At 51.3% G+C, this 22,312-nt stretch overlaps 1 protein-coding gene across 1 annotated transcript; it reads right to left on the reverse strand.

The window, feature by feature from the left end:
* Positions 1–258: 258 nt before the first annotated feature.
* Positions 259–21,991, reverse strand: DPT (dermatopontin). The gene is made up of 6 exons (XM_061579845.1): positions 21,745–21,991; positions 16,798–17,117; positions 13,766–13,908; positions 13,132–13,257; positions 6,299–6,403; positions 259–565 (listed from the first exon to the last, which is right to left on the reverse strand). Exons 2-6 carry the CDS (start codon positions 17,113–17,115, stop codon positions 511–513), a joined length of 747 nt encoding a protein of 248 aa, XP_061435829.1. The 5' UTR covers positions 17,116–17,117; positions 21,745–21,991; the 3' UTR covers positions 259–510.
* Between the last annotated feature and the right edge of the window lie 321 nt (positions 21,992–22,312).

The following is a 22,312-nucleotide window of genomic DNA, read 5'->3' on the forward strand; positions in this document are numbered from 1 at the left end:
TAAGGATGAGTGTAGGGGTGAGTGTAGGGGTGAGTTGAGTACAGAGGTGTGTGGGGAGTGGTGGCGCAGCAGTTAGTGCGCTGCGTGACAAACCCAGAGACCCGAGGTCGATTCAAGGTCACCACCACCTCCACCACCACCACCTACACCACCACCTCCACCACCACCTCCACCACCTCCACCACCACCTCCACCACCACCACCACCTCCACCACCACCTCCACCACCACCACCTCCACCACCTCCACCACCACCTCCACCACCACCACCAGTGATAAGTCGACTCAGCCTTTCACATGAGTACGTGGTGAGGGCGGTGCGTGTGAAACATCAAGCAATGGGGAAGACAAAGGCGGACGGGCGTGCGTGGTGCTGGCCTATCCACCACCCCTTATATCGTCCCGGCCTTCATAGGCTGCTGCTGCTGCTCGCTACTCACAGCACTTGCCCCCTTACGGCCCGTGAGAGAGGCTACACGGGGGAGCTTTGTTCGTGTCAGTGCGGACGTCTTCAGTACTCGGGGCAGTCGCCGAGACGAGCAACCACGAACTTCCACTGCCGGTCCCTGCGGGAGAACGGCGACCACCGTTATCCCCTCCACACTTAGGGGGTCCTCCCCTCCACACTTAGGGGGTACCCTTCACACTTAGGGGGTACCCTTCACACTTAGGGGGTCCTCCCCTCCACACTTAGGGGGTACCCTTCACACTTAGGAGGTCCTCCCCTCCACACTTAGGGGGCCCTCCCCTCCACACTTAGGGGTACCCTTCACACTTAGGGGGCCCTCCCCTCCACACTTAGGGGGTCCTCCCCTCCACACTTAGGGGGTACCCTTCACACTTAGGAGGTCCTCCCCTCCACACTTAGGGGGTCCTCCCCTCCACACTTAGGGGGTACCCTTCACACTTAGGAGGTCCTCCCCTTAACAGGGGTACCCTTCATACACGGGTACACACACGCGTGTGTACACACTCACGTGTACGCACATACACACACACATACACACACATACATACACACACACATACACACACATACACACACACATACATACACACACACATACACACACACATACACACACATATACACACACATACATACACACACATACACACATACAACAACACAACAACCGCCATTCGCCACTAAGTGGCGGTGACGTCACCACGACGCTTGTGCCAGGCCATGTGCACCTTGAGGCCACGTGAAGTGTCGAACGCCCGCTGGCAGGAGGTCACGAGGCAGACCCAGGTGCCACGGGTCGACTGACCGAGATGACCGAGATGACTGGCTGATGCACCACCTGTGCCCCCTACTGTACCAACTTGCTGTGCTTTAGCCACCCGGCGCTCCGCTCGTTGTTGTGAGCGTCGCTCCTCCGCCCTCCGTTGTTGTTGGAGGGCGACTGCCTCCAACTGCCCAGTAGCGTCCTTCACGAGCCTCCTCCACTGAGGCCGATCTTGACACCGCTGGTACCAGTCATCGGCAAGTCCACTCAGCTCCACGTCCTCCTGTACCACATCACTCCATCTCTTCTCTAGCCCGTGCCGCGCCCGTTTAGCCCCCTCGATCCGGCCGAACAAAAGCTGTTTAGGCATGCGGTGGCTGGGCATGCGGGCTACATGACCCAGCCAACGCAGCCTTGCCTGCCGGAGGAGCTCATCGATGGGACTTTGCCCAGATCTTTCAAGGATATGTGAGCTCCTCACACAATCCAGCCTGGTTAAACGCAGGATGGATCGTAGGCAGGCCAGTCTAAATGTTTCTAACCGGCGAAGATGCTCCATTAGGAGGGTCCACGTTTCGCAAGCGTAGAGAAGGGAGGGCATGACTGTGGCCGAGAAGACCTGAAGCTTCGTGTGGAGCGACAGACCAGGTAACTTCCACACAGCGTTACGCAACCGATGAAAAGATATTGCTGCTCGATTGATTCGGAGTGAGACCTCTGCTGTTAAACTGGAGCCGGTCATAAGCACACTGCCCAGGTATGGGAAACCCTCCACTCTCTCCACAACTGCCCCATCACCGATTTGGAGTTGTGGGGGTGGAGTGTCCGATGGTTCAAAATACCCAGGCAGGTACAGTGAGGGAAAAAAGTATTTGATCCCTTGCTGATTTTGTAGGTTTGCCCACTGACAAAGAAATGATCAGTTTATAATTTTAATGGTAGGTTTATTTGAACAGTGAGAGACAAAATAACAACAACAAAATCTAGAAAAACGCATGGCAAAAGTGTTAAAAATTGATTTGCATTTTAATGAGGGAAATAAGTATTTGACCCCCTCTCAATGAGGAAGATTTCTGGCTCCCAGGTGTCTTTTATACAGGTAACGAGCTGAGATTAGGAGCACACTCTTAAAGGGAGTGCTCCTAATCTCAGCTTGTTACCTGTATAAAAGACACCTGTTGACAGAAGCAATCAATCAATCAGATTCCAAACTCTCAACCATGGCCAAGACCAAAGAGCTCTCCAAGGATGTCAGGGACAAGATTGTAGACCTACACAAGGCTGAAATGGGCTACAAGACCATCGCCAAGCAGCTTGTTGAGAAGGTGACAACAGTTGGTGCGATCTCCCTTGGCCTGGGGCTCCATGCAAGATCTCACCTCGTGGAGTTGCAATGATCATGAGAACGGTGAGGAATCAGCCCAGAACTACACGGGAGGATCTTTTCAATGATCTCAAGGCAGCTGGGACCATAGTCACCAAGAAAACAGTTGGTAACACACTACGCCGTGAAGGACTGAAATCCTGCAGCGCCCGCAAGGTGCCCCTGCCCAAGAAAGCACATATACATGCCCGTCTGAAGTTTGCCAATGAACATTTCAATGATTCAGAGGACAACTGGGTGAAAGTGTTGTGGTCAGATGAGATCAAAATGGAGCTCTTTGGCATCAACTCCACTCCGCGTGTTTGGAGGAGGAATGCTACCTATGACCCTAAGAACACCATCCCCACCGACAAACATGGAGGTGGAAACATTATGCTTTGGGGGTATTTTTCTGCTAAGGGGACAGGACAACTTCACCGCATCAAAGGGACGATGGACGAGGCCATGTACCGTCAAATCTTGGGTGAGAAATTCCTTCCCTCAGCCAGGGCATTGAAAATGGGTCGTGGATGGGTATTCCAGCATGACAATGACCCAAAACACGGCCAAGGCAACAAAGGAGTGGCTCAAGAAGAAGCACATTAAGGTCCTGGAGTGGCCTAGCCAGTCTCCAGACCTTAATTCCATAGAAAATCTGTGGAGGGAGCTGAAGGGTCGAGTTGCCAAACGTCAGCCTCGAAACCTTAATGACTTGGAAAAGATCTGCAAAGAGGAGTGGGACAAAATCCCTCCTGAGATGTGTGCAAACCTGGTGGCCAACTACAAGAAACGTCTGACCTCTGTGATTGCCAACAAGGATTTTGCCACCACGTACTAAGTCATGTTTTGCAGAGGGGTCAAATATTTATTTCCCTCATTAAAATGCAAATCAATTTATAACATTTTTGACATGTGTTTTTCTGGATTTTGTTGTTGTTATTCTGTCTCTCACTGTTCAAATAAACCTACCACTAAAATTATAGACTGATCATTTCTTTGTCAGTGGGCAAACGTACAAAATCAGCATGGGATCAAATACTTTTTTCCCTCAATGTACTTGGTATTGGTGGGGCTGATGGTAAGGCCCCACCTCTTAGTGGCACGCTCCAGTTTCAGCAGCAGCGTCACGAACTCCTCCTCTGAATGAGCAGCTATTACCAAACCAACGGCATACATAATGTGGTTGACCAATAGGGAGCCGTCCCTTGACCGCACCCGGGCATCGATCAGCCTCCCATTATATCTGTACCAAATGGAAATTCCCCCGGTACAGCTATTGAAGGCTTCACGAACTACGTGGTCAAAATAGATGTTAAATAATGTGGGAGCCAGAGGACATCCCTGTCGCACCCCAAGGTGTACAGGGAATGGCTCTGACTCCTGGCCATGTAGTTTTACCCGGGCCCGCTCACCGTCATGAAGGTCCTTAATGATCGTGAGCAGAGGGTCAGGGACTCCGAAAGCACGAAGAACAACCCAGAGCCCAGGCCTACTGATGGTATCATAAGCCTTGACCAGGTAAATAAAGCAGAGATGTAGATCTTGTTGGAATTCCAGACACCTCTGCTGTAGCAGACGGACAGAAAATATGCCATCTGTGCAGGACCGCCCTTTCCTGAAACCGCATTCGGGCTCCGCAAGCCTCTCCTCAGCGTGCCTAGCAAGGCGATGTTGAATAATCCTTGCCAGGACCTCTCCCGGCCCACTGAGGAGTGAGAGGCCCCTTTAGTTGTTACAGTCTGTGCAGTCCCCCTTCTTAAAGAGGGGGACCACCAGGGCATCCTTCCAATCCTGCGGAACCCGTCCAGTGGTCCAGACTGTTGTAATGATGTCATATAGGGCAGTCTGTGCACAAACGCCACCCTCCCTCAACATTTCGCTTGGGAGATCATCTCTGCCCGGTGCCTTTCCTCGTCTCAGACTCCAGATCACCTTCAGTACTTCCTCAACAGATGGCACCTCAGCTAGCCACTCACAGGGGGTGACTTCTTCCAATATTTGAGGCACCGCAGCCTCAGCAGGATATCCCCACTTTGTGCCATGATGTTTTCCTGGCTGAGGGATTTCCCCTCCCCCAGGACCTCACAGAAATGCTCAGCAAATCTGCAAACCTGTTCCTGGGGGTCAGAGATTGGATCACCGTTTATTCCCCTAATGATGGTAATAGGTGTGGCGCTGCAGGTCACTTTTTTGATGGAGTTAAATAAGGATTTGTGATCGCGGGCCACTGAGGCAGACTCCATCTCCTCAGCAACCCGCGACCACCACCCATCCTTGCAGCGCCTCACGGCTCTCCGAACCTCCGAGCGAAGGCTGCGGTAAGCCTCCTCATTCTCTGACGTGGGATGCTATAGCCGATGAGAGTGGGCCTGTCGCTTTTTCTCAACTTTCGTGAACACCTCCCCTGTCAGCCAGGGTCTCTGGGGAGGTCTGGACCGCGTACCCAAAGCAGCCATTGCAGCTGCATGAGTCACAGTCCTAAACCTCGCCCATTTACCCTCGACATCAGGAGGAGTGGGGGACGATGCCAACCCCAGCCGCAAGCGATGATGAAATTCTTGCTTGCAACTTTCATCAGCTAACTGAGACCAGGCCACTTTAGGTTGGAATGGGGTCCTGGGTGTACACCCACCACCGGAGTGGAAGAATGGCAGGCGCATCTTACAGATGACAAGTCGATGGTTATAAGGCAGATCAGCTCCACGGTAGGTCCTGGTGTCAAGGACATGGGCTCGCATCTGCTGGTCCGTCACTTTGTAGTCCAGCAGATGTTCTTGCTTGGACCCGGCATGCATCCATGATGTTGTGTGGATGCGCTGATGCCGGAACAGCGTGTTGGTAATTACAATCCCATGGGCTGCACAAAAATCTAGCAGCCTCCTACCGTTGTTATTGAGCTGATCTGGCCCATGCCCTCCAATCACTCCAGACCAGGTGCCAGCATCATGACCAAGTCGGGCATTGAAGTCACCCAACAAGATGACTCTATCCCGAGGGGCCAATTTAGCCAGCACCTGTGACAGGAGGTCATAGAAGGCATCTGACTAATCGGCTTTGCCTGCATCCCTCCACGGATGTTCGTCTTCAGTGTGGTCCTAAGTAACCACAACCACCACTCCTCGCCTCCGGTTGATGGGAAGGCGAGCCGAAAGTAGCCTGGGGCTTACAGCTTCCCACACCTCACCGCCACACTCCCACGCCCCCTTCATTCTTTTGTTCAGAAGAAGAGCCACACCCTGTTGTTTGGCAGTCTCCTGCCCCGAGTCGAGGACTGTCCACCCCTCATGGTGGCAGGAGCCAGAACCGGTTCACCGGACCTCCTGAATGCCACAGAGATCCAGGCGGTACCGGTCCAGCTCCCGACAAAGGAGTGGCAGCCTCTCCTCCGCAGTGAGCGTTCGAACATTCCACGTGGCCACACGAAGTTTCCCGTCCGACACCGCGAGGAGGTAGGGGGTTGTTTTTGCCGGATGTGTACACTCACATATACACACACACACACACGTGTACACACTCACACACACGCGGACACTCACATGTACACACACACGTGTACACTCATATGTACACACACGTACACGTGTACACACACACACGTGTACACACTCTCACACGTGTACACACTTACACGTGTACACACAAGTGTACACACACACGTGTACACACACGTGTACATACTCTCACACGCTTGCGTGCACTCTGACCTCTCGACGGGGCTGAAGGTGGTGGCCGCACCGCGGATGTAAAACTCCGGCAGGAGGGAAAACCTCAACTCCTGGCCCGGGTAGTCGGGGACGTCCTGAGTCATCCTGGGGGGTGGGCACGGGGGGGGGGATGCAAGGACACGTGGGGTTGTGGTGGGTGACGCGCATGGTCCTGAGTCAGCCTGAGGAGACCCGTGGGGGTGTGGGGGGTGGCTGGGCCACAGAGGTGGGGGGGGGAGGGGCTACACGGTGGGACGGGGGGGCTACACGGTGGGGGGGGGGGCTACACGGGGTCCCGAGTCACCTTGAGACGAGAGGTCACCGACACGAAGGGAGGGGAATGTGGGGGAGTCCCCCCCACCCCCTCACCGCCCTGGCCACTACACAGCAGCACATCCAGGTAGCCTGCAGCTACACACAGCTACAGCTACACACACAGCTACACACACACAGCTACACACACACACAGCTACACACACAGCTACACACAGCTACACAAACAGCTACACACAGCTACACACAACTACACACAACTACACACACACACAGCTACAGCTACACACAGCTACAGCTACACACAGCTACACACACAGCTACAGCTACACACGCAGCTACAGCTACACACACAGCTACACACACAGCTACACACACACAGCTACACACACAGCTACAGCTACACACACTGCTACAGCTACACACACAGCTACACACACAGCTACAGCTACACACACAGCTACACACAGCTACACACACAGCTACAGCTACACACACACAGCTACACACACAGCTACACACACAGCTACAGCTACACACACAGCTACACACACAGCTACAGCTACACACACAGCTACACACACAGCTACAGCTACACACAACTACACATAGCTACACACACAGCTACACACACAGCTACAGCTACACACAGCTACAGCTACACACACACAGCTACACACAGCTACACAAACAGCTACAGCTACACACACCGCTACACACACAGCTACAGCTACACACACAGCTACACAAACAGCTACACACAGCTACACACACACAGCTACACACAGCTACAGCTACACACACAGCTACACACACAGCTACAGCTACACACACAGCTACACAAACAGCTACACACAGCTACACACACAGCTACAGCTACACACACACAGCTACACACACAGCTACACACACAGCTACAGCTACACACACAGCTACACACACAGCTACAGCTATACACAACTACACATAACTACACACACAGCTACAGCTACACACACAGCTACACACACAGCTACAGCTATACACAACTACACATAGCTACACACACAGCTACAGCTACACACACAGCTACACACACAGCTACAGCTACACACACACAGCTACACACACAGCTACAGCTACACACACAGCTAGACACACAGCTACAGCTACACACACAGCTACACACACAGCTACAGCTATACACAACTACACATAGCTACACACACAGCTACACACACAGCTACAGCTACACACACAGCTACACACACAGCTACAGCTACACACACAGCTACACACACAGCTACAGCTACACACACAGCTACACACACAGCTACACACACAGCTACACACAGCTACACACACACAGCTACACACAGCTACAGCTACACACACAGCTACACACACAGCTACAGCTACACACACAGCTACACAAACAGCTACACACAGCTACACACACAGCTACAGCTACACACACACAGCTACACACACAGCTACACACACAGCTACAGCTACACACACAGCTACACACACAGCTACAGCTATACACAACTACACATAACTACACACACAGCTACAGCTACACACACAGCTACACACACAGCTACAGCTATACACAACTACACATAGCTACACACACAGCTACAGCTACACACACAGCTACACACACAGCTACAGCTACACACACACAGCTACACACACAGCTACAGCTACACACACAGCTAGACACACAGCTACAGCTACACACACAGCTACACACACAGCTACAGCTATACACAACTACACATAGCTACACACACAGCTACACACACAGCTACAGCTACACACACAGCTACACACACAGCTACAGCTACACACAGCCAGCTACACACACAGCTACAGCTACACACACAGCTACACACACAGCTACACACAGCTACACACACAGCTACAGCTACACACACAGCTACAGCTACACACACAGCTACACAAACAGCTACAGCTACACACACAGCTACACACACCGCTACACACAACTACACACAGCTACACACACAGCTACACACACAGCTACACACAGCTACACACACAGCTACACACAGCTACACACACAGCTACACACACAGCTACAGCTACACACACAGCTACACACACAGCTACACACACAACTACAGCTACACACACAGCTACACACACAGCTACAGCTACACACAGCTACACACAACTACACATAGCTACACACACAGCTACAGCTACACACAAACACAGCTACAGCTACACACACAGCTACAGCTACACACACAGCTACAGCTACACAGCTACACACACAGCTACAGCTACACATAGCTACAGCTACACACACAGCTACACACACAGCTACAGCTACACACAGCTACAGCTACACACAGCTACACACACAGCTACAGCTACACACGCAGCTACAGCTACACACACAGCTACACACACAGCTACAGCTACACACACAGCTACAGCTACACACAGCTACAGCTACACACAGCTACACACACAGCTACAGCTACACACAGCTACACACAGGTGCACACAGCTACACACAGGTACACACAGCTACACACAGCTACAGCTACACACTGCTACACACAGCTACACACAGCTTACACACAGCTACAGCTACACACAGCTACACACAGCTACACACACAGCTACACACAGCTTATACACAGCTACACACAGCTACACACAGCTACAGCTACACACAGCTACACACAGCTACAGCTACACACAGCTTACACACAGCTACAGCTACACACAGCTACACACAGCTACAGCTACACACACAGCTACAGCTACACAGCTACACACACAGCTACACACACAGCTACACACACAGCTACACACACAGCTACAGCTACACACAGCTACACACACAGCTACAGCTACACACACAGCTACACACAGCTACAGCTACACACACTGCTACAGCTACACACACAGCTACACACACAGCTACAGCTACACACAGCTACACACACAACTACACACAGCTACAGCTACACACACACAGCTACACACAGCTACACACAGCTACAGCTACACACAGCTACACACACACAGCTACACACACAGCTACACACACAGCTACATCTACACACAGCTACACACAGCTACACACAACTACACACACACAGCTACACACACAGCTACAGCTACACACACAGCTACAGCTACACACAGCTACACAAACAGCTACAGCTACACACACAGCTACAGCTACACACACAGCTACACAGCTACAGCTACACACAGCTACACACACAGCTACAGCTACACACAACTACACATAGCTACACACACAGCTACAGCTACACACACAGCTACAGCTACACACACAGCTACACACACAGCTACACACAGCTACACACACAGCTACAGCTACACACACAGCTACACACACAGCTACAGCTACACACACAGCTACACACACCGCTACACACACAGCTACACACAACTACACACAGCTACACACACAGCTACACACACAGCCACACACAGCTACACACAGCTACACACAGCTACACACACAGCTACAGCTACACACACAGCTACACACACACAGCTACACACACAGCTACACACACAGCTACAGCTACACACACAGCTACACACACAGCTACACACACAGCTACAGCTACACACACAGCTACACACAGCTACACACAGCTACACACAACTACACATAGCTACACACACAGCTACACACACAGCTACAGCTACACACACAGCTACACACACAGCTACACACACAGCTACAGCTACACACACAGCTACAGCTACACAGCTACACACACAGCTACAGCTACACATAGCTACAGCTACACACAGCTACACACACAGCTACAGCTACACACACAGCTACAGCTACACACACAGCTACACACAGCCACACACAGCTATACACCGCTACAGCTATACACCGCTACAGCTACACACACAGCTACAGCTACACACAGCTACAGCTACACACACAGCTACAGCTACACACACAGCTACACACATAGCTACAGCTACACACACAGCTACACACACAGCTACAGCTACACACAGCTACACACAGCTACACACACAGCTACAGCTACACACAGCTACAGCTACACACAGCTTACACACAGCTACACACCGCTACAGCTACACACAGATACACACAGGTACACACAGCTACACACAGGTACACACAGCTACACACAGCTACAGCTACACACTGCTACACACAGCTACACACAGCTACACACAGCTACAGCTACACACAGCTACACACACAGCTACAGCTACACACAGCTTACACACAGCTACACACCGCTACAGCTACACACAGCTACACACAGGTACACACAGCTACACACAGGTACACACAGCTACACACAGCTACAGCTACACACAGCTACACACAGCTACAGCTACACACACAGCTACACACACAGCTACAGCTACACACAGCTACACACAGCCAGACACAGCTACACACACAGCTACACACACAGCTACAGCTACACACACAGCTAAACACACAGCTACAGCTACACACACAGCTACACACACCGCTACACACACAGCTACACACAACTACACACACAGCTACACACACAGCCACACACAGCTACACACAGCTACACACAGCTACACACACAGCTACAGCTACACACAGCTACACACAGCCAGACACAGCTATACACCGCTACAGCTACACACACAGCTACACACAGCAGCTACCTGCTGGTTCAAATAAAATAATCACAACAGGAAGCGACGTTTCGATGGCAAAGCAAGCGGCCGTCTTCAGGAAAAGACGACCGCTTGCCATCGAAGCGTCGTAGTTTTTTGTTATTTTTTTACTATTTTCTTTGAAGCCATCTACGTGACTTTCCCGAAATACCCAAGAATGTGAATTCCTGCAGTCACGAAAGCTTTAAGTCAATTCTATTTAATTAACGTGTTGTTTATATTTATTTAAAGTTGCGCATTTTGACGTGACCTCACATTTCTCAAACCTCCCCCCCTCGTCACACATCGTCACAAATGTCTGACCCCCCCTCCCCCCCCCCCCAGGTGCGTGACGTCATTTATGGACGGCCCCTAAAGGGGGGGCACCGAGGGGTTTTTCGGGGCTCGTTTTGGGGATCAACTGAAGAGAACTTTGCTCTTCGTGACGCTGGGCACCATGGGCCAGGCAGCTTGGTGTGGGCCAGAGCCGTTCGCTAGCCAAGTCACACGCACGTCGTGAACAGTCGAGGACGGCATAGCCACACTTAGCAATAGAATACAGTGATCAGTGAGTTGTTTATTAAACGCGTTGCCTCCGCTAAATCGCGTGTGCGCCTCAGTAATGACACACGACACTCGGGTAACTTAGATCACTCTACTATGAGATTTCTTTTACCAGTGGCAAAATATAGTAGTAGGTTTTTACCCTTTTAAACTGGTACAAAACTGACACCTTTATTCAAGGCATCATGTTTGCAATAACCACAACACAAGTAGTCAAAAAAGCTAACAAAAAGAAGCAACTCTGATAATGATAATAATATGCACTGTCCTTGAAGTTGATTGGTCCACACCCGAGACGGCTTTCTTTAGAGCCTAGTCCCCATTGGTGTTGGACCAGATGATACCAGAAGGCGTACAACTCAAACACAGTGCAATATCAGAGTATTGAGAGCTCGGGTTAAGCATTTACACTATGAGATCTCTTTTACCAGTGGCAATATATAGTCGTAGGTTTTTACCCTTTTAAACTGGTACAAAACTGACACCTTTATTCAAGGAGACAACGTAACTCTCAGCCTTCCAAGACGAGCGGGTGCCCACTCCAGGACGATGGACACGACGGCCACGGCAGCCCAGAGCCCCGGTTCGCCCCGGCTCTTATCCCCCTCACGACCCGGCCACGCCCCGATTCCCCAACCCTCTCTCACCGTACCTGGCCCTGTCTGTCTCTGCCCTTGTTACAATTCACGACCGTTAGGCCACGTGTTTGTCCTCACGCGACCCTGTCAAAGCTTGTCGCATCAATCATCGTTAGCGAACACTTAGGTCCCACGTTACCCTCACGTGACCCCTTCTGTTGCTGTTACGTTAATTAGTAACCATGGCCACGGGGAGCCGTACTGCCCCGACATCACCCCGTACTGTCCTTACACATGGTGTGTGTGTACACGGTGTGAGTGAGTACACGGTGTGTGTGAGTACACGGTGTGAGTGAGTACATGGTGTGTGTGAGTACACGGTGTGAGTGAGTACACGGTGTGTGTGAGTACACGGTGTGTGTGTGTGTACACGGTGTGGGTGTACACGGTGTGTGTGAGTACACGGTGTGTGTGTACACGGTGTGAGTGAGTACACGGTGTGTGTGTGTACACGGTGTGTGTGAGTACACGGTGTGTGTGTGTACACGATGTGAGTGAGTACACGGTGTGTGTATGTACACGGTGTGAGTGAGTACGCGGTGTGAGTGAGTACACGGTGTGGGTGAGTGAGTGTGTACACGGTGTGGTGAGTGTGTACACGGTGTGGTGAGTGTGTACACGGTGTGTGTCTGTGTACACGGTGTGGTGAGTGTGTACACGCACCAGCTGCCGTAGGGACATTGCTTGAGGAATCGGCAGCAGTAGAACTGCCACTCACGGTCCAACACCGCCTCAAAGTAGTTGCTCTGCACTCCGGCCACCACGGCTCCGTCCGAGCACAGCTGGTACCTGCGACTCGCCACACACGCGGGGCGCGCCGGGTTCGCCGATGAGACCCCGACGGTAGAAACCGGTCCTCGACGGCAGCTCGGCAGCTCCTCGGGGTTGGATCGAGCCAAGTCTCTGCCTCTGCTGCCGATCCTACCCCGAATGTTGAAGCCTGTCCAAAGTTTGCTGAAGTGGTACTCCTGATGAGAGGCTGAATGTTGAAACCGGTCGTCACCCCCAGACTGGGCAGTTCACAAAGATTAGCCCCGTGCCTAACCGTAGCACATTTGGCTACGGTAGGCTGCAAAAGGAGTTCAACATAAATACATACTGGATGGGTTCAAGCAGAGCCTGGCTGTACTGCTGATGAGACCCGGAAGGTAGAAACCGGTCCTAGCCCCCCTCCCCCCTTTACCATCCCTGCCCCCCCTTCCCCCCCCTTCACCAGCCCTGCCCCCCCCCCCTTCACCAGCCCTCCCCCTCTTTACCACCCCTGCCCCCCCCTTCACCAGCCCTGCCCTCCCCTCACCAGGGTAGCCCTGCCCGGTTGTACTCCTCCCAGAAGCACTCCCCCATGACCATGGCTGGGCTCTCCACCCGGCACTGGAAGCCCCAGAGGCGGTCCACATGGTCCCGGTGTGCGCTGTGCTCGCTACGCAGCTCGCTCAGCACCTGCGGGGTCCAGGGGATCCAGAGGTCAGTGGGGCCAGGGGTCAGTGGGGCCAGGGAGTCAGTGGGGCCAGGGTGGGAGATGTGTGTAAGTGTGAGATGTTCATCAGTGAAAAATGTCCGTGAGTGCGAGCTGTTTGTTAAATGTTCATAAGTGCGGGACGTTTGTAAGTGCGAGAAGTTCATAAGTGAGACATGTTCGTAAGTGTGAGATGTTAGTGAGTGGGAGATGTTCATAAGTGCAGGAAATTCGTACGTGCAGGACATTCATAAGTACATGACGTTTGTAAGTTCAAGTCGTTCATGAGTGTGAGCTGTTTGTATATGGGAGATGTTCGTGAGTGCGAGATGTTCGTGAGTGGGAAACGTTCTTAAGTCGGAGACATTTGTAAGTGCGGAACGTTCGTAAGTGGGAGATGTTCCTAATTGTGAGATGTTCGTAACTGCGAGATGTTCATAAGTAGGAGAAGTTTGTAAGCGCAGGGCGTTCGTAAGTGAGAGATGTTCATAAGTGGGACATGTTCGTAAGTGGGAGACGTTCGCAGTGGGAGATGTTCATGAGTGGGGAAGTTTGTAAGTGTGAGATGTTCATATGTGCGAGACGTTCGTAAGTGCATGGCGTTCGTAAGTGTGAGACGTTCATACGTGCAGGACATTCATAATTGCGGGACATTCATAAGAGCATGATGTTCGTAAGTTCAAGATATTCATGAGTGCGACATGTTCGTAAGTGCGAGATGTTCATGCGTCGGAGATGTTCGTAACTGAGGGACATTCGTAAGTGCGGGACATCAGTAAGTGTGGGACATTCGTAACTGTGTGATGTTCTTAAGTGCGGGAAGATCTAAAGTGCGAGATGTTCGTAAGTCGGAGACGTTCATGAGTGGGGGATGTTTTTTAAGTGCGAATACTTTGTAAGTACAAGACCTTCATAAGTGCGAGACGTTCATGAGCGTGAGATGTTCGTAAGTGGGAGATGTTTGTAACTGCGGGACATTCGTAAGTGCGGGATATTTCGTGAGTGCGGAACATTCCTAAGTGTGAGGCGTTCGTGTGTGGTAGATTTTCGTAAATGCGAGACATTCATAATTGCACAATGTTCGTAAGTGAGAGACGTTCATAAATGGGAGAAGTTTGTAGCTGCGAACGTTCAAAAGTGCGAGTCGTTCGTAAGTGAGACATTCATAAGTGAGGAGTGTTAGTAAGTGTGAGACGTTCGTAAATGTGCGACGTTCCTAATTGTGAGATGTTTGTAAGTGTGAGATGTTCGTAAGTGGGAGAAGGTTGTAATTGCAGGACGTTCGTAAGTGGGAGATATTCATAAGTGAGACATGTTCGTAAGTGAGAGATGTTCGTGAGTGGGAGACGTTCTTAAGTTGGAAACATTCGTGATTGCATAATGTTCGTAAATGCGAGATATTCATAAGTGGGGGATGTTCGTAAGTGCGAGACATTTGTAAGTGCGAGATGTTCGTAAGAGGTGAAATGTTCATGAGTGGGGGATGTTTCTACGTGTGAATCCTTCGTACTTGCTAGACCTTCGTAAGTGTTAGACGTTTATGAGTGGGAGACGTTCATAAGTGGGAGATGTTCGTGAGTGGGAGACGTTCATAAGTGGGAGATGTTCGTAACTGTGGGACATATGTAAGTGCGTGATGTTCGTAAGTGCGAGATGTTCGTGAGTGGGAGAAGTTTGCAAGTCTAGGACGTTCGTAATTGTGAGATGTTCGTAAGTTCTAGATGTTCGTAAGTGGGAGATGTTCTTAATTCAGAGACATTCCTAAGTGTGTGATGTTCGTAAGTGCGAGGCACTCGTAAGTACGAGACGTTCGTAAACGCGAGACGTTACTAAGTGTGAGACATTCATAATTGCACAATGTTCGTAAGTGTGTGACGTTCACAAGCGCGAGATGTTCGTAAGTCTGAGATGTTCATAAGTGGGGGATGTTCATAAGTGGGGGATGTGTTTTAAGTGCAAAACCTTCGTAAGTGTGATACGTTCACGAGCGTAAGATGTTCGTAAGTGGGAGATGTTTGTAACTGCGGGACGTTCGTGAGTGCGGAACATTCCTAAGTGTGTGATTTTCGTAGCGTGTGAGGTGTTCGTAAATGCGAGACATTCATATTCTTAGGTTTTTTCGGTAAAGTCACGTAGGTAAAATTTTTTAATTAATAATACAGCAATTAATAATTCAGCAATCGTGGAGTGACGGTTACACCTGAAGACGGAAGCTTGTGTTGCCTCCGAAACGTCGTGATTTTTTTTATTTTTTTTATTTTACTTTTATTAATTTTAATTTTAATTTTTTATCTACGTGACTTTACCGAAAAAACCTAAGAATATGAATCCTTGCAGTCACGAAAGCTTCAAATCTAGAATTAAGAGACATTCATAATTAAACAATGTTCGTAAGTGGGAGACGTTTGTAATTGGGAGATGTTTGTAGCTGCGAACGTTCAAAAGTGCGAGTCGTTCGTAAGTGAGAGACATTCATAAGTGGGGAGTGTTAGTAAGTGGGAGACATTCGTAAGTGGGAAACATTCGTAAGTGGGAGACATTCGTAAGTGGGGAGTGTTAGTAAGTGGGAGACATTCGTAAGTGTGAGATTTTCCAAATTGCGAGATGTTCATGAGCGTAAGATGTTCGTAAGTGGGAGATGTTCGTAACTGTGGGAAGTTTGTAAGTGCGGAACATTCCTAAGTGTGTGATGTTCGTGAGTGCGAGACGTTCGTAAATGTGCAACGTTCCTAATTGTGAGATGTTTGTAAGTGTGAGGCATTCGTAAATGTGAGATGTTCATAAGTGGGAGATGTTTATAAGTGTGAGATGTTCGTAAGTGCAGGTGCGCTTGTCGTACCGCAGACCTTCGACCCTGAGTCTCATCCCCTCACCTGCCCGGGCGGACACTGGAAGTAAAACCTTTGTCGGTAGACGTTCGTCCAGTGGGACTGGTGACCTCCTCCACCACCTCCGTAGGGGTCGTAGGGGTTGTAGGAACCACCACCACCGCCACCACCACCGTGGTCACCGTCACGGTCGTCATAGGCGTCGTAGTCCTCATCGTAGGGGTAACCCAGGGCTGGCTGAGGTCCGAACGCCACCACCACCGCCACCATCATCACCACCATTGCCAGGAGCGATGTGGGCATGGCTGGTCGGGCGCGCGAGGGTGGAGAGTGTGGAGGAAAGGTGGACCGAGTGGTGCCCATCGCTGTGGTTGGAGGAGATGGGGGTTGGGGATTGGTGGAGGAGGATGGGGCAGGGTATAGGTGGTTAGCATCATCACCATTATCATTGTTAACATCATTATCACCACTATCATCATTCCCATCATTATCAACATCATCGTTGCCATCAACAACAACAACCGCCATTCGCCACAAAGTGGCGGTGACGTCACCACGACACTTGTGTACGTTGAGGCCACGTGAAGTGTCGAACGGCCACTGGCATGAGGTCATGGGGCAGGCCCAGCAGGTGCCACGGGTCGACTGACTGAGATGACCGAGATGAGTGGCTGCTGCACCACCTGTGCCCCTACTGTGCCAACTTGCTGTGCTTTAGCCACCCGGCGCTCCGCTCATTGTTGTAAGCGTCGCTCCTCCACCCTCCGTTGTTATTGGAGGGTGACTGCCTCCAACTGCCCAGTAGCGTCCTTCACGAGCCTCCTCCACAAAGGCCGATCTTGACACCGCTGGTACCAGTCATTGGAAAGTCCACTCAGCTCCACATCCTCCTGTACCACATCACTCCATCTCTTCTCTAGCCCGTGCCGCGCCCATTTAGCCTCCTCGATCCGGCTGAACAAAAGCTATTTAGGCATGCGCTGACTAGGCATGCGGGCTACATGGCCCAGCCAACGCAGCCTTGCCTGCTGGAGGAGCTCACCAATGGGACTTTGCCCACATCTTTCAAGGATTTGTGAGCTCCTCACACAATCCAGTCTGGTTAAACCCAGGATAGACCATAGGCAGGCCAGTCTAAATGTTTCTCACCGGCAAAGATGTTCCACAAAGGGGGTCCACATTTCGCAAGCGTAGGGAAGGGAGGGAATTACTGTGGCCGAGAAGACCTAAAGCTTCATGCAGAGTGACAGACCAGGTAGCTTCTACATAGCATTACGCAACCGATGAAAAGATAATGCCGCTCGACTGATTAAGAGTGAGACCTCTGCTGTTAAACCGGAGCTGGTCATAAGCACACTGCCCAGATATGGGGAACTCTCCACTTTCTCCACAACTGCCCCATCACCAATTGGGAGTTATGGGGGTGGAGTGTCCGATGGTACAAAATACCCTAGCAGGTGCTTAGTTTTGGTGGGGCTGATGGTAAGGCCCCACCTCTTAGTGGTAAGCTCCAAATCCCCTCTGAGTGAGCAACGATTACCAGATCATTGGCATACATAACATCGTTGAGCAATAGGGAGCCATCCATTGACCGCACCCGGGCATTGATCAGCCTCCCACTGTATCTGTACCAGATGGAAATTCCTCCGGTGCAGCTATTGAAGACCTCACGAACTACGTGGTCATAATAGATGTTAAATAATGTGGGAGCCAGAAGACATCCCTGTCGCACCCCAAGGTGTACAGCAAATGGCTCCGACTTCCGGCCACGTAGTTTTACCTGGGCCCACTCACCATCATGATCATGAAGGTCCTTAATGATCATGAGCAGAGGGTCAGGGACTCCGAAAGCACGAAGAACAACCCAGAGCCCAGGCCTTCTGATGGTATCATAGGCCTTGACCAGGTCAATAAAGCAGAGATGTAGGTCTTGTTGGAATTCCCTACACCTCTGCTGTAGCAGATGGACAGAAAATATGCATCCGTGAAGGACCGCCCTTTCCTGAAACGTGCCTAGCAAGGCGATGTTGAATAATCTTTTCCCGGCATACTGAGGAGTGAGATGAAACTGTAGTTGTTACAGTCTGTGCGGTCCCCCTTCTTAAAGAGGGGGACCTCCAGGGCATCCTTCCATTCCTGCGGAACCCGTCCAGTGGTCCAGACTGTTGTTATGATGTCATGGAGGGCAGTCTGTGCACAAACGCCACCCTCCCTCAGCATTTCGCTTGGGAGATCATCTCGGCTCGGTGTCTTTTCTGGTCTCAGACTCTGGATCACCTGCAGTACTGCCTCAACAGATGGCACCTCAGCCAGCCACTCGCAGGGAGTGACTTCTTCCAATATTTGAGGCACCGTAGCTTCGGCAGGGTTATCCCCACTTTGTGCCATGATGTTTTCCTGGCTGAGGGATGTCCCATCCCCCAGGACCTCACAGAAATGCTCAGCAATCTGCAAACCTGTTCCTGGGGGTCGGAGATTGGATCACCGTTCCGTCCCCTAATGATGGTAATAGGTGTGGTGCTTCAGGTTACTTTTTTGATGGAATTAAAGAGCGATTTGTGATCGCGGGCCACTGAGGCAGACTCCATTTCCTCAGCAACCCGCGACCACTACCCATCCTTGCAGCGCCTCACGGCTCTCCGAACCTTCGAGCGAAGGCTGCGGTAAGCCTCCTCATTCTCCGATGTGGGATGCTGTAGCCGATGAAAGTGGGTCTGTCACTTTTTCTCAGCTAGCTTGAACACCTCCTCTGTCAGCCAGGGTCTCTGGGGAGGTCTGAACCGTGTTCCCAAAGCAGCCATTGCAGCTGCATGAGCACAAAGTCCTGAACATCACCCATTTACCCTCGGCATCAGAAGGACAGGAAGGGTGGACAATGCCAACTCCAGCTGCAAGCGATGATTAAATTCTTGTTCGCAATGTTCACCAGCGAGCCCGGACCAGTCCATTGTGTGGTCTCGAGATGGACACCCGCCACCGCAGTGGGAGAATAAACCTCGCCCATTTACCCTCGACATCAGCAGGAGTGGGGGACGATGCCAACCCCAGCCGCAAGCAATGACCAAATTATTGCTTGCAACTTTCAACAGCTAGCTGAGACCATGCCACTAAGGTTTTGAATGGGGTCCTGGGTGTACACCCACCAACGGGGTGGAAGAATGGCAGGCGCATCTTACAGATGACAAGTCGATGGTCATTGGGCAGATCAGCTGCACGGTAGGTCCTGGTGTCAAGGACATGGGCTCGCATCCGCTGTTCCGTCACGATGTAGTCCAGCAGATGTTCTTGCTTGGACCCGGCATGCATCCATGATGTTGTGTGGATGCGCCGATGCCGGAACTGCGTGTTGGTAATTACAAGCCCATGGGCTGCGCAAAAATCTCGTAGCCTCCTGCCGTTGTTATTGAGCTGATCTGGCCGATGCCTTCCAATCACTCCAGACCAGGTGCCAGCATCATGACCAACTCGGGCATTGAAGTCACCCAACAAGATGACTCTGTCCTGAGGGACCACTTTAGCTAGCATCTGTGATAGGTCATAGAAGGCATCTGGCTCATAGGCCTTGCCTGCATCTCACCACGGATGTTCGTCTTCAGTGGGGGCATAGTTAACCACGACCACCACTCCTCGCCTCTGGTTCATAGGAAAGCGAGCCCAAAGTAGCATGGGGCTTACAGCTTCCCACACCTCACCGCCACGCTCCCACGTCCCCTTCATTCTTTTGTTCAGAAGAAAAACCACTCCCTGTTGTTTGGCAGTCTCCTGCCCCGAGAAGAGGACTGTCCACCCCTCATAGTGGCAGGAGCCACAGCCGGTCCACTGGACCTCCTGAATACCACAGAGATCCAGGCGGTACCGGTCCAGCTCCCGACAGAGGAGTGGCAGCCTTTCCTCCGCAGTGAGAGTTCGAACATTCCACGTGGCCACACGTAGTGGTTTGTTGCTCTCTCTGGAGGAGCCCCGAAAGTAAGGACTCCTGGCTTCGCCGAATGGGGTTTGGCCAGGAGACGTCGTAGACGTCTGTCTCCCCAGGGCCTTCGGCGCAAGCTTATTAGTTAAATGTAGTCGTCGTGGTTTAACGGTAAGTTAATTGAGGGTGGAGGGGTTACCAGCCCCTCGCACCCGTTCAGAGCCCCCATTTAGCCGCTGTGGTAGTCACAAGCGCCATGAGGAGAAAGGCTAGTCTGAATTGGCCCTCCCCCCACAGCACTGACCACGACAGCGTTGCCCGTCCGGCACCACGAGGAGGTAGTGGGTTGTTTTGCCATCACTACCATCATCACCACCACCACCCTTATTTTCATCATCATCGTTGCTATTATCATTATCACCACTACCATTAATACCGTCATCATCACCATTATTACAAACATCACCACCATCCCCACCACCATCCCCACTCCCCACAAGTTTTTTTTGGGTTGGATAATTTAACCAATGAATAATATTGGTTGCAAAAGCCGACGTGTTAAACATCCCCACTACCATCACCACCATCACCACCACCGTCACTACCATCACCAACACTACTATCAGCACCATCATCAGCATCACCATCAGCACCATTATCACCACCATCACCACCACCACTATCACCACCACCATCACCACCATCATTAATCACCATCATCATCACCACCATTATCACCACCATCACCACCACCATCACCACCACCATCACCACCATCATCACCACCACCACCACCATCACCACCACCACCATCATTAATCACCATCATCATCACCACCATTATCACCATCACCACCATCATCACCACCACCATCACCACCATCATCATCACCACCACCACCACCATCACCACCACCACCATCATTAATCACCATCATCATCACCACCATTATCACCATCACCACCATCATCACCACCACCACCACCATCACCACCACCACCATGACCACCACCACGACCATCACCATCACCACCACCATTACCATCACCACCATCACCACCACCACCGTCACCACCATCACCTTAGGAGCGGCTCTCCGAGAGTCTGGCGAAGAGAAGTGAGACGTGGAGTGGAGGTTCATGAATATTCATAAACTTACACAGACATACACCGACACAAACACACACACACTGACACACACAAACTCACACTGACACACACACTCACACACAGACACTCACACACACTCACACAAACACACACTCACACTAACACACACACTCACACAAACACTCACACACTCACAGACACTTTCACTCGCACACACAGACACTCACACGCACAGGATATATTCGTACAAACACTCACACACACACATCTACATACACACACATCTACATACACACACACGGACACACTCATCCATAACACACACATACACAACACACATTTACATACACGGACAAAAGACAAAGATCCCCGTATAGCCTTCACAGACTGTTGGGACAAGTCCTGTTAGCGAGCACCTATGAAGGCCATGACGGAACACGAGGGGGTGGGTGGCCAGCGCCACGCTCGGCCGCCTTTGTCTTCCCTCAGTGCGACGTTTTACACACCACCCAGGCACCCGTGTCAGGCTGTCTCTACCT

This window comes from Lethenteron reissneri, chromosome 70 (genome assembly GCF_015708825.2).
Source record: "Lethenteron reissneri isolate LAM-NWPU_2019-01 chromosome 70, ASM1570882v1, whole genome shotgun sequence".
NCBI lineage: Eukaryota > Metazoa > Chordata > Hyperoartia > Petromyzontiformes > Petromyzontidae > Lethenteron > Lethenteron reissneri.